This window comes from Aquarana catesbeiana, linkage group LG12 (genome assembly GCF_042186555.1).
Source record: "Aquarana catesbeiana isolate 2022-GZ linkage group LG12, ASM4218655v1, whole genome shotgun sequence".
Lineage (NCBI taxonomy): Eukaryota > Metazoa > Chordata > Amphibia > Anura > Ranidae > Aquarana > Aquarana catesbeiana.
In genome coordinates this window covers 130,442,053-130,457,513 of record NC_133335.1, presented here as the reverse complement: position 1 = coordinate 130,457,513, position 15,461 = coordinate 130,442,053, and the positions used below count along the sequence as shown (strand labels likewise).

The 15,461-nt window shown below is 42.8% G+C and overlaps 1 protein-coding gene across 1 annotated transcript in view; it reads left to right on the top strand.

Annotated features, from left to right (window-relative positions):
• The window catches only part of MED1 (mediator complex subunit 1), a 360,443-nt gene that overhangs the window by 76,547 nt on the left and 268,435 nt on the right, over nucleotides 1–15,461 (top strand). The window contains exons 6-10 of the mRNA XM_073608341.1: nucleotides 6,111–6,139; nucleotides 8,033–8,104; nucleotides 8,181–8,243; nucleotides 8,346–8,419; nucleotides 8,549–8,638. Of these exons, the coding sequence (XP_073464442.1) occupies nucleotides 6,111–6,139; nucleotides 8,033–8,104; nucleotides 8,181–8,243; nucleotides 8,346–8,419; nucleotides 8,549–8,638 (328 nt within the window). The remainder of the gene's footprint in view (nucleotides 1–6,110; nucleotides 6,140–8,032; nucleotides 8,105–8,180; nucleotides 8,244–8,345; nucleotides 8,420–8,548; nucleotides 8,639–15,461) is intronic.

The window sequence follows — 15,461 nt, the reverse complement described above, 5'->3', positions numbered from 1 at the left end:
CCCCAGGTACCCCCTTCTATCCTACCCTAGTCCTCTGTTGTTTTCTTCATTTACCTTGTCTCTTACAAAAAACAATCTCTTCACTGTGGAACCCAGACCCTAAAGACCCCTTTGGGGGTATGCCCACTGTGATGGGCGAAGCCTGGCCTCTATATAGGAACCAGCACTTGGACAGGTAACCTGTCTATTGAACCATTGCTGTAGACCCACAATCCTGAATGGTAGCGCTGCAGTATCTGTATCGGTGGCGATACTAAGCATTTGCATGAGTACTTGTACTCCGATACTAAAACCTATACTTTCGGTTTCCATCATCATGCACTTTGAACTGCTAAGCAGAGTCGGACTGGAATGAGCTGAAATCTTGCTGACAAAACACAGTACCTTTTGATTCAGGTGCGATTTCCATTATCATACACTGACAATTCTCACCTGAACTGCTGAACAAGGTCGCACCGGAGGGGGCTGAAATCCCATTGTCAAAACCGTACCACACATATGTGAACCCGGTCTTACAGTTCTTCATAATTATAAAGAAACGGTAATAACTTTTCATTAGTCTAAAAAAACTCACATGACACTAAAAATAGGTATTGATAATTGGTATCGGCAAGTACCGGTACTACTACTCATAAACTCGTTCGTAAAAAAAATGGTATTGGTGCATCCCTACTGAATAGTGTGCATTCATACAGTATACATATCAGGAAACTGAGACTGTGTTTGAAACATATTTACTTTACAGCGTAAACTTCTCAAACTTGGAAGTAAAATTCAATAACTCAGAGCTTAGTCTCAGCTGGATAACCACAGGTTGTGCACTTTACCGCCACTTCTGCCAGCAGCCCTTTGTAAGGTATTTGGGTGCTTCCTCCCATCCTTTTGCTATAATGGCATTGCTACAGGACAGTTAACACCTGGGCAAATTAAGGGAATTCCTTGGGGACCCCCAGGTCACCAGAACTAGTGTCCCCATTGGAAGGGCATTTAGAAGCCTCACTTTGAGTCTATTTGCAAAATCCTCTTTTGTGCTGCCAGTGGGCTCTCATGAGGGTACCCTGCATCTCTTTCTCCACTATTTCTAGGTAAATGAGGCTGATTATCCGTAAGGCTTTTGCCTTGAAGGACAAGGGTTTATTTCTTTCCTTTTAGGGCTCACTCAACTCTTTTTCAGTCGGTACCTCAACTTTTCAGTATTGGGTGTCTGTTTCTCAGATTAGCAAAGCTGCCATCTGGTCCTCGGTTCAACACTTTTGCAAATTTCTATTCAGGTGGATGTTTAGCATTTAACCAGGTGGATGTCAGGTGGATGTTTAGCCAGCTTCTGCCATAAAATGTTTCAAGCTGCTCTTTGAGTTCAGAACCTAATTCCATTGGGCTTGTTGCTTTATTTCACACCTCTCTAATCCCAGGGTCTATGATTAACCACTTCCCCTCAAGAGCAATTTTTTTCATTTTCTGCACACATCTGCATTTCCTATATGATTATATAGAAGTCCAAGTCCATTGTATATTTTCTGAATGCAGAGACCCTGTAGAATAAAAAGATGGTATTTGCATTTTTTTATGTCGCATGATATTTGAGCAGCTGATTATCAAATTTAAATTTACAGGTAAAAAAACACTAAAATGATTGTCATTGCACACCTTTTTACAATTTTTATTTCAGATTTAAATTTTTTTTTTTTTTTTTAATAAGTACCAAATATATCAGCCCTCAAAACTGCGGGCGCCCTAAAATTACTGCTCTTTCTGACGTTTGCAGCGATGTATAAAGAGTGGCATACACGTGTGCTCCCTATACACGTTTGCATTTGTGGGTGTGCACAGGCAACAGGGGTTGCTTTTGGTTATTTTTTATTTTTATTTTTTTAACTTAAAGTGATTGTAAAGGCTCTTTTGTTATTTAAAAAAAAAAAAAAAAAAAAAAAAAACATGTTATACTTACCACCTCCTGTGCAGTTGGTTTTGCACAGTGCAGCGTCCTCTTTTCGGATCCCTCTTCGCTGCTCCTAGCCCCTCCCTCCTTTTGAGTGCCCCTCAGCCAGCAGTTTGCTACAGGGGGCACCCAAACTGAGTCAGAGCTCCATGTATCCATTCAGACACGGAGCACCCCCTCTCTCTGCTGATTGGCTGACTTTAATTGACAGCCGCGGGAGCCAATGGAGCTGCTTTTCTGTCTCAGCCAATCAGGAGGAGTGTCCTGGATGGCTGAGGGGATCGTGGACATTGCTGGAGAGAGATGGGGCTCACGTAGGTAATTATGGGGGATGTTGGGGGGCTGCTACACACAGGTTTTTTTATCTTAATGCATAGAATGCATTGAAATGTTTGTCAACCCCCCAAAAAAATATACAAATCCTGGTCCCTTAAAGCAGATTACACAGCACAGTGCTTGTGCTGTGTAATCTGCACCCCTCTAAATTGTAAAAAAAAAAAAAAAAACCCTGAGCCTGGCATTTCCTGTATGCTCTCTCTGCACTGACCACTAAAATCAGGGCTGCTTATCACTGATCACCATGGTCCGAGTACGTCCCTGCATCATACTTATCTGTGCTCTCAACTCTCCTCTCTCCCCCTCACCCCCCTCCCCCTCACCCCCTTCTTCTTGCCTGTCATCTCCCTCTGTGTCTGTCCCCCCCCCCCCCCCCCCACCACCACTATTCTTGTAAAATAAAAACCTAAAATTGTCACTGCCAGCCTCTCTATTAGAGGCTGGCATAGCACACTACATCAGTAGTTTTCAAAAACGAGTGTTCTAAATACCAAATTTGAGCTGTCTTCAGGCCGGTGACGTGACTTGTGGCTGCATTACAGCTACGATAAAGAACTTCTGCGGAGGAGACGAGCGGCCACATGATCTCCCCAGCTGACGTCACAGGGAGATCACGGCCCCTCCCGCAGAAGCAATCCATCGGAGCTGTAAAGCGGCTGCTAGTAATGTAACTGGCCTGAAGACAGCTCAAATTAGGTATTTTAGAACGCTCGTTTTTGAAAACTACTGACCTAGTGTACTATGCCAGCCTCTAATAGAGGGGCTGACATAGTCTTATATAGATGGGTTAACAAACCCTTTAAGATTAAAAAAAACCTGCTTTTCAACTCCTATAAATGAGGACATGTGCGTTCCGGTGAGTTCTTTTATGCATTTAGATGTGTTACAGTACAGTTCAGTGCAGATAAATGCAGCGTGTTCTGCTTTTTTTTTTTTTACTGGAACACACACTGGAACTGACCACACTGGTGTGAACGATGCCATTGAAAGCCATATAACCTACCATCCATGAGCTTTTGATGCAGAAAATAAACTTACTGGACACCATGTGGTGTGAACTATGCTCACAGCTATTATGAATGTACACACCATAAGTACCGTAAAAGCAATCTGGCTTTTACATGAAAACCAGAGCCAGCAGAGCAAAACAGACCATGAGCTTTTTTTTAAACCCATTAAACTCTGGACATACAGTTGTGCTCAAAAGTTTGCATACCTGTGAAATTTTGGCATTGATACTTGTGGCATTGGCGCAGTGAAGCGTTTTCTTTCTGGCAACTTGACCATGTAACTTATTTTTGTTCAGTTATTATTGTATTGTGTGCCTTTAAGAACAACCACACTGTGTTTTTACAGAGCAGCCTGTATTTCTCCTGAGGTTACCTGTGAGTTTTTCTTTGCATCCTGAATAATTATTTTGGCAGTTGTGGCTGCAATCTTTTTTGGTCTACCTGACCTTGGTGGTTGTAAACCCTGTTACACCACTTGTACCTACAGGTAAGCCTATAATATGGCTTACCTGTAGATACTGTAAATATCATAATAATATCATCATATATAAAAGATATTCACCATATATACTTGCGCCGACATCATCAGTGCTTGCGCACTTAGGAAACGGCTCGCTCGTGCCGTTTCTTCAGCAGCGTGGCGTGACCGGTGGCTCCTGCACGCATGCGCAGGCGTGACGTCATTGCGGCTCCGGCCAATCGCAGTGCCGGAGCCCGCAAACCCGGAGAGAACTCCGGGAGACATGTCGCATGTCACTGCGGTGTGCAGGGCCGCTGCAACAGCTTCGATCTAAGGCAGTGGTTCTCAACCTTTCTAGTGCTGTGACCCCTTAATAACATTTCCCAAGTAGTGGGGATCACTAACAGTAAAATTATTTTCGTAGCGTGGGTTGTCAGCACCCAAGGTAAGACAAGTAATTTACGCCCCTAACCCATGGACATTTAGCGCTCCCTGAGTCCTTTCCACTCATACAGTATTAATACCCCTCATGGTATATTTTAGGATGTACCACTCTTTTTCTCTTTGTTATCCTTTCTTTCCCTTTTTATCTCTCTCTCTATCCTAATTCCTTGTGTTTTTTTTTTTTTTTTTCCCATCCCTCTCTCTAGCCATCTTTCTTGTTATTTCTCTCCCTTTTTCTTTGCTCCTCCCCCTATTTTCTTCTCCCTTCCATGTATTCTCTATTTTTATTCCTTCTCTTACTCCTTGGTGGTGTGATGAGTGGCAGTGCTGGCGGGGAGTTGGGATCAGTGGCAGTGCTGGGGGAAGTTCTGATCAGCCAACTTAGGTGCTCTTGATCAAGGTCACCTGCTGATCTTAGAACTGTAGTGGGGACTTTAAATGGCAACTATAGTCGCAGGTAGTGTTACTCACTACATCTCTGACTTTTGTGGTGTCTTGTAGCAGTGACACCTATGCCAAAATCAGGAGATAGGGTCTCCTCCAGCTCCTCCCACTTCACATTCCTCACCAGTCAGCTGACCTCTAGTCTCTGCCCCCCAGTCATGCCGTGAACAGAATGAGCGGATGCAAAGAGGCTGAGTGGGCAGCTGCGGGTTCCAGGAACAGCCCTGCTGGGCGGCCACAAAAAGGCTGGGAGAGCATTGCTGGCTTCAGGAAAAGCCCAGGATTCAGTGACCCCTGGCAAATCATCATTTGACCCCCAGGTTGAGAACCACTGTTCTAAGGTAAGTATTTCTTAATGAGCTAGTATGCAATGCATACTAGCTCATTATGCCTTTGTCTTACAGGGGTTTTTTTTTTTTTTTCCGAGTTTACAACCACTTTAATAAGTGATTGGACAGTACTGACTGGTATATTCAAGGCTTTGGATATCTATTTTTTTTTTTTTTTTTTTTTTTTTTATATCCTTTTCCATCTTTTTAAATTTCCATTACCTTGTTACGCAGGTCTTTTGACCATTCTCTTCTGCTCCTCATGGCTAGCCTGCTCAGTGCATTCATGTGAGAGCTAACAAACTCATTGATTATTTATACACAGACACTAATTGCAATTTAAAAAGCCACAGATGTGAGAAAAAACCATCTCATTGTCATTTTAACCTGTGTGTCTCCCCTTGTGTGTCTGTACCAATGTTAAACATTCCAGGGTATGTAAATGTTTAATTGGGTCCATTTGGGTGATTTTTGTTATCATTATGAGCCATAGAACTGTATGATAATAAATGGCTTCATATCACTATCCTTAAATTGCCATGTTCAGTCATTCTTTTAATTTCAACATTTTTATTGGGTTTTGAAGTACACATTTTGACCCCTTTCACACTGAGGCGTTTTTCAGGCGCTTTTGGGCTAAAAATAGCGCCTGAAAAACGGCTCCCCTGCAGTCTCAGTGTGAAAGCTGGATTTTTGTTGCCCTATGCCAGTGATGGCAAACCATGGCACCCCAGATGTTTAGGCACTAAGTTTCCCATGATGCTCAACTACACTGCAGAGTGCATGAGCATCTTGGGAAATGTAGTTCCAAAACATCTGGGGTGCCAAGGTTCGCCATCACTGCCCTATGCCAACTTTTTTGAGACATGTTGCTGCCAGCAATTTAAAAATTACCTTTTTTTTTTTTTCTTAAAATGGTACATTTTCTCAGTTAAAACATTTGATGTTTTCTATTGTGAATAAAATATACAGTTGGTTTATGAGATTTGCAGATCATTGCATTCTGTTTTTATGTAGATTTTACGTAGCGTCCCAATTTTTTGGCAATTGGGGTTGTAGTATAAACTGGATCAACTGTTTTTAAAAGCCTTGTACTGCTATTTATTTAGCTGTGATTTAATCCAAGTTCTTTTCTTTTATCTCTTCAGAGTAGTCCAGAACTTGTACAGCAATTAAGGTTGGTTGCCTTTTATATTACTGTACCATTAAAAATGTGGTTAGGCTGGGTAGACACGGGCCGAATATTGGCTGGTATCCATTGCTTAAACAAGAACTGACTGACATTCCGGTCATTGTCTACAGCTGTCGTTCCGACAATGTGTATGTAACTTGCCCCCCACCACATTCTTTGGCTTAGGCCTGATGCACACGAGACGCTGTTAAACTCGTGTTCAGAGGCAGTTGGACAGTTTTTTCAACTGCCCCTGAACCCATTCAATGTTATCCTATGTGTTTATGTACACAGTCTCGTTTTTTGGCGTTTTTAGGCAGTTGCGTTTAACCTCGTTTTTCCAGAAGCAAAAAAAGGGTTCAGACGCAGTTTTCCACGTTTCAGACGCCAAACGTGGCTAAACGCCAGTACCGCGTTTAGCCGTGCTTGCGTTTTTATAAGTGTTTTTAAAGGAACATTTTACAACCCGACTTTGGTGCCCCATATCTCGGGGCCACTTGGTGCTAGGAACCCCAAATTTGATGTGCTAACACAGTTGGACTAACACTATAACATATCCATTGGGGGTTCCTAGCACCAAGTGGCCCTGAGATATGGGGCCCCAAAGTCGGGTCACAAAATGCTGCAGAAGTGCTTGACATTTTGCGACCCAACTTTGGGGCCACTTGGGGCTAGGAACCCCAAATTTGGATATGTTGTAGTGCTAGTTCAACTGTGTTAGCACACCAAATGGGGGTTCCTAGCACCAAGTGGCCCCGAGATACTGGGCCCCAAAGTTGGGTCGCAAAATGTCATTCTTTGCTCTGCAGATGCTTCTAGACGCAAACGCGGCAAAACGGGCATTTCTAAACGCCGATTTCAGCTTTTAAAAACATGTGTTCAGCAGAGTTTGCACTGGCGTCTCGTGTGCATGAGGCCTTAAACAAAGCCACTATATTAAAATTCTCTTTTAAACAAGTGTTCAAAGCTTGTCTTTAAAGCAGAACTCCGGGCAAAAACTTTTTTTCATATTTTTAATGCTGCTTTTCTACCTTTCTAGAATATTAGTCCATCTTCTGATTTGTTTCTCAAAAACTACAGAGGCTATGTGGATTTTTTATTTAATAGGCTGGATTCCCTGTGGTTTCCTGTTTTCAAGACCACAGGCTGCTATGCCTTGAATTCCACTGGTTAAATTCCTTCCTGCTCGCTACAGTGGGTGGACCAGCAAGTCAGATACCCAGTCTGAACCTCCCACAGAGGCAGTGCTCCCCTCTTCCCATCACAAGCACAGTTAGAAGTTGGAGCTGACCAGTTTCCTCAAACCATTTAACCCCATACATGCTGGGCAATCACACAGGGAGGCATGGGGTTCAGATCTCACTAGTGACATTAAGAAGGCACTGTGACAGCCCAGACTTCAAAGATCAGTATTAACTATGCCGATCACTGGAGACACACAGGGGAGAGATAAAGTGTTTAATAGTCTTTCTGTATAAGCAGAGGAAAGGGGGGGAGAAGAAACTGAGCGGCTGTACATACTTAACCCCGTAGCTGCTTGGGAGTGAGTGCCATTCACTTGGCATGATGATCACATTCAACATGTACAGGCCTAGTGTACCCTCCCACGTTCACTGCAATTCCCAAAGCATGGTGGGAAGTGTAGTTCATTTTAGTGTAGCGAGAGGAGAGTATATGATGCAATCCCTGGTATAACTCCCCTCCTTGGCAGAACAGATGCTGGCATTTTTTGAATTACAGAGATGACTTCCTGAAAATCCAGTTAGACTTTTCTCTTCAATGGTAAGGAATTTCACAAATGTATTAACTGTTAGTGTTTTGTGTACGGGGTGTACTAATGGGGTATTTGTTTTTCTGATCCCAGAGTTCTGCTTTAATTATATGCTTATTTTTCTTTAGGGAGAAGAATTTTGAGGACTTTTCTCAGTACCTTAAGAGCCTGGTAAACCTGTACAAGATGCCTGGGGACAAGTGAGTGACTGCTGAGCAGTAGGTGGTGTATATATTGTGTGTGTTCCTGTCTTAGTTACTGACATTTTCTTTTTAGGAAAATGTTTTTGGCACTTCAGTCATTGGAGATGGACCTCGCAAAAATGGCAGCAATGTATTGGTAAGCATTGTGTTCTCCAGCCTGGGCTTGAAATCATATTTTAAACAGCAGTTATTAATGGAAAACTGATGGTGTTGTTGGGCATGTGGCTTTTTTTTTCAGGCAGCTCACCAATGCCAGTATATTGGATAAAATACTACAGGGGACCGTAGGCTACCTAACTCCTAGGAGTGGAGGTAATATTTGCTGTAACAGCAAGAAATGTATTCTTTTTTTGTTAGGGCTGTTAACATTCATATTACCAATGGCACAAGGGGACTGTCTATAATAAACATGCTACCATGTTGTTCTTTTTCATGTTGAAGGCCACGTTATGAATTTGAAGTATTACATCACTCCATATGACCTTTTTGATGATGTCACTGGGGCCTCTATTACACTGAATGAAGGCCATGGTAAGTTATGTAAGGTCCATTAAATTGTTGTAACTGTCATATCACATAACCACAGAGAGCATAATGACCAGTGGGGTTGTGTAAGAGCTTGCTGTAAAAAAAAAAAAAAAAAAAAAAAAAAAAAAAATTGTATGAAATCCTTTTTAAAAAAAAAAAAAAAACACACCTCAAACACATTTAAACATGCATACGGAACCACACTGAACACAAGGATTGCCATAAAGGTAAACTGTACACTGCCCACTGCTCTTTGCGCGGTTTCCATTGATTTCTATTATATCTTGCGTTTTGGTGTGCTTTTAGAAATTTGATCTGTGCCGCCACCATTGACCATAGCCTTTTAAGTGGTATTAAACCCAAAATGCAATATATTGCAGCTTACTATTCTTTAGATTTGGCGGCTACATCAGTTTTCTTTTCTTGCGCTTTTTTCCCCCTCTGTTTTCATCCTGTGACCTGGCCCATAACACACCACCTGTTTTAGAGTGCCCCACTCTGGTTGAATGAGCACTGGGGTGCCTTTGGACAGCAGCTTTGTCAGTTTGGGGAAGAGGAGTGTTAGATGTACTAACAGATTTAAACACAGTAACAAGCTGAAGCCAAACTCCAGCTGATGCTAGAAGTTGTTTTTACTTTTTGAAAAAAGATTTTAAATAAATAAAAGCTGATCCCTCTAAGCACCCCTGCCAGTGTTAGTTAGAAAGCAAGAATCATTCAAAGAGAGTGTGGAACCTCTAGTGGGACTTTAGATTGGGTCAGTAACAACTTGGTGTAAATACCGGAGTAAAAAAAAGTATTAAAATATATTATATTTATATGGAAAAATATAAAAAAAGGAGAACTATGACTTATGACTGAAACACGTATCTGAAAAAAAAATGGATGCACGTTGACGGATGTTGGATATAAACATAGGACAATAACCAATTCTATTAAAAAAATTACAACAATAGAGATAACCCAACATTTCGAGGTATTTGAAGGTGAACCTCTTCTTCAGGGGTGGTGGGTTTGGTCACGATGAATTTTAAATCTAAAAATTTCAGAGCAAAATAAAGGTAAACAGAAAAAGAACATCATTTGTAGGCAAATGCAATACAACGAAGAGTTGTTAGAACTTCTACAAGCATAGCCTAATTAATAAGGTACATAATAGTACGTTTATTACATTAACATGTATGTACAAGTACGGACCACGTATGTTCTAAATAGACTCTCCAGGACATCACCAGCATCCAGCATCCCTGGCGGGGTTGTACTGAAGTCGATCAATAGTTAGACTTCAGTACAACCAGCCTGCCCATAGATGTATCGTAATTTTTGTATCGTAATTCGGCATGGTCCTGCTGAACCAGCCAAATTTCGATCTATGTTTGGCTTTAAAGGCTGAGCTTTTTATCCTCACGAAAACCATATTCACAGTGGTGAGTTCCGCAAAGGATTTTTGCCTAGGGAGGTGAGAGGATGGCTTAAAGGAATTGAGTATAAAAAGTACAATTGTCCTTAAATTACGTACGTACACTGTAAGTAATATGTATGTACTGTAAGTACCAGCGTATTGCACCCCCTTCTTTTCAGGATAGTTTTCAGTGCTGTGATAGTTTGACTGATTTAGTTATGCAATGGTGTACCCAAACAAATTTTATAGACTGTTTTTGAGACAGATCTTTCTTTTTGTAGTATTTAAAAAAGCTTTTTTTTTTTCTTTTTACTTTTTACTATGTGAAAGGAAAAAGATAAGAAACAAAAGAAAAAATATTTTTATTACTTTCTATTATAACAGCGGTCCCCAACCTTTTTGGCACCGGGAACTGGCTGTGTGCAAGAAAATTGTGCCAAGGCCGGGGGGGGGGGGGGGGGGGCACGGGGAATGCGATTTTTCGCGGGCAATTTGTCAGGGCAATGGCAGGTATTAGTGCTTCAATCATCCCGGCACCATGGTTGGTATGGTGTCAGGATAATTAAAACACATCATTTCTATCATTAAATAGTAATATAAAATGAAATAGTTCAACTCACCATAATGCAGAATCATTATCAGTGGGAGCCTTGAGCGTGTCACTTGCCCCCATTGCTTGTCACTATGCCTGCCACCAGATGGGGATGTCACTTGCCACTATGCCTGCCACCAGATGGGGATGTCACTTGCCACGCTGCCTGCCACCAGATGGGGATGTCACTTGCCACTATGCCTGTCACCAGATGGGGATGTCACTTGCCACGCTGCCTGCCACCAGATTGGGATGTCACTAGCCACGCTGCCTACCACCAGATGGGGATGTCACTTGCCACGCTGCCTGCCACCTAATGGGGATGTCACTTGCCACTATGCCTGCCACCAAATGGGGATGTCACTTGCCACGATGCCTGCCACCAGATGGGGATGTCACTTGCCACGATGCCTGCCACCAGATGGGGATGTCACTTGCCACGCTGCCTGCCACCAGATGGGGATGTCACTTGCCATGCTGCCTGCCACCAGATGGGGATGTCACTTGCCACGCTGCCTGCCACCAGATGGGGATGTCACTTGCCACGCTGCCTGCCACCAGATGGGGATGTCACTTGCCACGCTGCCTGCCACCAGATGGGGATGTCACTTGCCACGCTGCCTGCCACCAGATGGGGATGTCACTTGCCACGCTGCCTGCCACCAGATGGGGATGTCACTTGCCACTCTGCCTGCCACCAGATGGGGATGTCACTTGGCACTCTGCCTGCCACCAGATGGGGATGTCACTTTGGCACTCTGCCTGCCACCAGATGGGGATGTCACTTGGCACTCTGCCTGCCACCAGATGGAGATGTCACTTGCCACTATGCTTGCCACCAGATGGGGATGTCACTTGCTGCTATGCCTGCCACCAGGTGGAGATGTCACTTTCCACACTGCCTGCTAGCATCGTGGGTATTGCCACAGTTAACTGGCTGCCACCCAAAAAATATCAGTTTGTCATTAATTCATTTACATGTAAAAGCAAGCTCTCTCCCCCAGCATTGCAGAGTATTTGCAGCCAGGTACAAAGCTGTCAGCCTCTCCTTAGCGTGGGTAAACCAGCTGCAGGTGAAACACAGGCACATGCGAGTGAGAGTTGAGTGAGGGCGGGCGGTGAGAAACGACGTAATTCTCTCTCTTCTGGGTCGCGGCTGCACCTCTGTGTAGAGCAGCCTTCGCGGCCCTGTAAGTAAGGGCAGAACAGCGTGTGGGCAATGAGAGATGTCATCTCTCTCCCCCGCCGCCGCACCGCTGACATTACTTGTCTACTCCGCGGCCTGGCAGCAGAGGCGCCACATCCCAGTGTTGGGCCGCGGCCCACAGGTTGGAGGCCTCCGGTGTTATGAAACATATGAAATAGTGTTTATTCATAAGTTTAGACCTATTCTGTGGGGGGGGGGTACCATACTGGCACACAGGGGGGAAAATATATATATTTTATAGGCGGTGCCATTCACATACAACGGGCAAAATAAGTATTGAACATGTCACCATTTTTCTAGGTAAATGTATTTCTGAAGGTGCTATTGACATGAAATGTTCACCACATGTCGGTAACAACCCAAGCAATCCATTCATACAAAGAAACCAAAACAAATATGTTCAGAAATTAAATTATGTGTAATAAAATAGGATGAAACAGTTGAACACACTAACTGAAATGTATTTAATACTTCATACAAAATCCTTTGTTGGTAATGACAGCTTTAAGACGCCTCCTGTATCGAGAAACTAGTCTCATGCATTGATTTTGGCCTATTCTTCCACACAAACCGTTTTCAAATCTTTAATGTTCCGTGGGCCTTTTCTATAAACTGATCTTTAGTTCTTTTCATAGCTTTTCAATTGTATTCATGTCAGGTCATTGGCTGGGCCATTCTAGCAGCTTTATTTTCATTTTTTGAAACCAATTGAGAGTTTCCTTAGCTTTGTGTTTGGGATCATTGTCTTGCCGAAATGTCCACCCTGTTTTCATCGTCGTCATCCTTTGTAGATGGCAGCAGATTTTTATGAAGAATATCATAGTATAATTTTCCATTCATCCTTCCTTCAATGACATGAAGTTTGCTAGTACCATATGCTGAAAAACAGCCCCACACCATGATGTTCCCACCTCCAAACTTCACTGTTTGTATGGTGTTTGTGGGGTGATTTGCAGTGCCATTTGACCTCCAAATATGGTGTGTATTAGGGCATCCAAAGAGTTCAATTTTGGTCTCATCTAACCAGACTATATTCTCCCAGTATTTCACATGCTTGTCTAAATGCTGTGCTGCAAGTTTTAAATGAGCTTCAACAGGTTTTTTCTTCAGCAATGGAGTTTTGCATGGTGAGCGTGCATACAGGCCATGGCGGTTGAGTGCATTACTTATTTTCTTTGAAACAATTGTACCTGCTAATTCCAGGTCTTTCTGATAATTCTGGTAGTGGCCAGTTTATGGACCAGCTGATATTAATTTGCACTTACAAGGGGCAGGATTGCTTACCAATTACTGATAGATTTCAGCTGGTGTCTTGGCTTTCCATGCCTTTTTTGCACCTCTTTCTTCATGTGTTCAATACATTTTCCCTGTGTCATTCCATTTTATTACAGACAACTTTGTTTCTGAACTTATATGTTTTGGCTTCTTTGCATGTGTGGATTGCATGGGTTGTTACCGACACGTGGGGAAAATTTCATGTCAATAGTAACTTAAGAAATTTATTTTTTCTTAGAAAAATGGTGATGTGTTCAATACTTATTTTACCCGCTGTATGTACTGGCAGGAGGGCGAGTGACTCCAGACGTTAGTCATTTGTTATAAACTGGCCCCTTATGAATTTTACTTTCCAGAAATTAATTGGTAGTAAATGAAATGGTGATTTACTTTCCTGGTGTAGCAGACTGGCTCAAACTCCCCCCACACTCCACCACTCCACTGGCAGAGCGATCTGCTTTAGTGACCAGGCATTTTGAAAGGAAGAGGTCTTTACTATTGCACTGGTTACACTTGTGATTGGTCACAGTGATAACTGTGAGGCAGCACAGTGGCTAATTGGTTAGCACTTCAGTCTAGCAGCACTAGGGTCATCTGTTCAACTCCCAACCACGGCACTACCTGCCTGGAGTTTGCTTGTTCTCCCTGTGCCTGCATGGGTTTCCTCAGGGTACTATAAAGGCACTGTAAAAAAAAGGACATTTAAAGCATCCAGTTAGAACAGGAAGTCCCTCAAACAGCTGCTTAGCCAAAAAAAAAAAAGGTCAATGCACATATTTTTGCAGGTTTAAATATGTGCATTTATTTATTTTTTCTGGAGCCTGCAGAGCATTGCACCCGCGATCAGTAGATCGCAGATGCGATCTCAAGCTTTTGCAGACTATCAGTAAAGCTGTCTGCTCGTACCTCCTGCACATGCAGGAAGATCAATGAACTATGAGGGCGCTCACCAGCTCCCTTGCAGTTCATTGAGAACCGTCTGCCATTGTGGCAGAAAGTAGTTGTAGTTCATTCAGATTGCTGTGAATGAATGATGTGGACGGATCCCCACATGGCTATGCTCTTTTTAAAATTGCGACAGTGGGTGCGGGGAGAAGATCCCCCACCCGCTGTTGCAGCAGGAAATCAAAGGGGTGCAGGCAGGTGCTCTTTGGTAACATGTTACATGTTGCTCCCTAAATACGGGTGTAAAATGTTAACAAAGGTGAACTTATCCCTAAAACGGCTGGTCAGTGGTTAAAATAATAGAAGGTTTTTACTCAAAAACTGAGTTTTTTGTTGGGAATATAGGTCAGTGTTTTATGAAGAAAATATATCAACCTTCGCTAATGTATAATTATATAATGGGTTGGTTGATCCAAACTAATAAAAACAGCTGTATTGGGGAGAATAAAACTGGCCTAAGGGACTACCATGCTTGAAAAGATTACGCTATTTTTTTTTTTTTTTTTTTTCTTTTTCTTTTCCACATCAGTAAACAGTGTTTGGAGGGCTAAATCAGTTTGATGTTCATTAACTGTCGCCTTCTCGTATTCACATCATAGTGGATTATACTTTTTCTCATTGCTTTTTATATCGTCATAATGACCAACGGATTCCAATACGCCTCTTTACCAACAAGTCCTCTGTCCCTTCCATCCCGTAAGCCCCACCAACTAGGACTCGATAACCAAAGGGACCCATCCTTTTCCAACTCAGTTTAGAGAAAGAGGGGACCAGTAAGAAGGAAGAAAAAGGACAAAAACACCAACAAAAAATACAAGAAGAGAGGTTTGTAAAAATGAACTTGTGGGCTCCCCGTGCCCATCTTCTACTGACCCAGCCTGTATTGTGTACCAAATTACCTATGCCCTAATACCCCGATTCCCCCCCCCCCCCACCTACTCCCTATATGTTTATCCTATGCCCTACTAAGCTATATATTTAACTAAAAATGTTCATATCCAGAAACACTTTATTATAGCATCCTTTGCCTGCAAGGATACCAATTGCCTATATACCTATATTAAGCCCATCCCTCAGTCTATTCCGTGTCTATGCCGATCCCACTATTAATGACTCTTCACTTTCTCTATCCACATCTTCCACATGCTTTCAAATTCCTGAAGATTGCCCCTTTTTATGTACACCATTCTTTCCCTACCCAAGGTTTCATTCATTGTAGAGATCCAGTCTTTCACGGTGGGGGGCTCCTTTACCTGCCATCTAAGTGCTATCAACTTTCTAGCCTGAAACAGGGCCCGCGTGACAGCTAAGGTAGTACTCAACCTTTCTCCCATCACTCTTCTATGCCCCAGAATACAAGCCAAGGGCTCGTTTGCCACTGTCGTACCGAAAATATTTCCCAAGT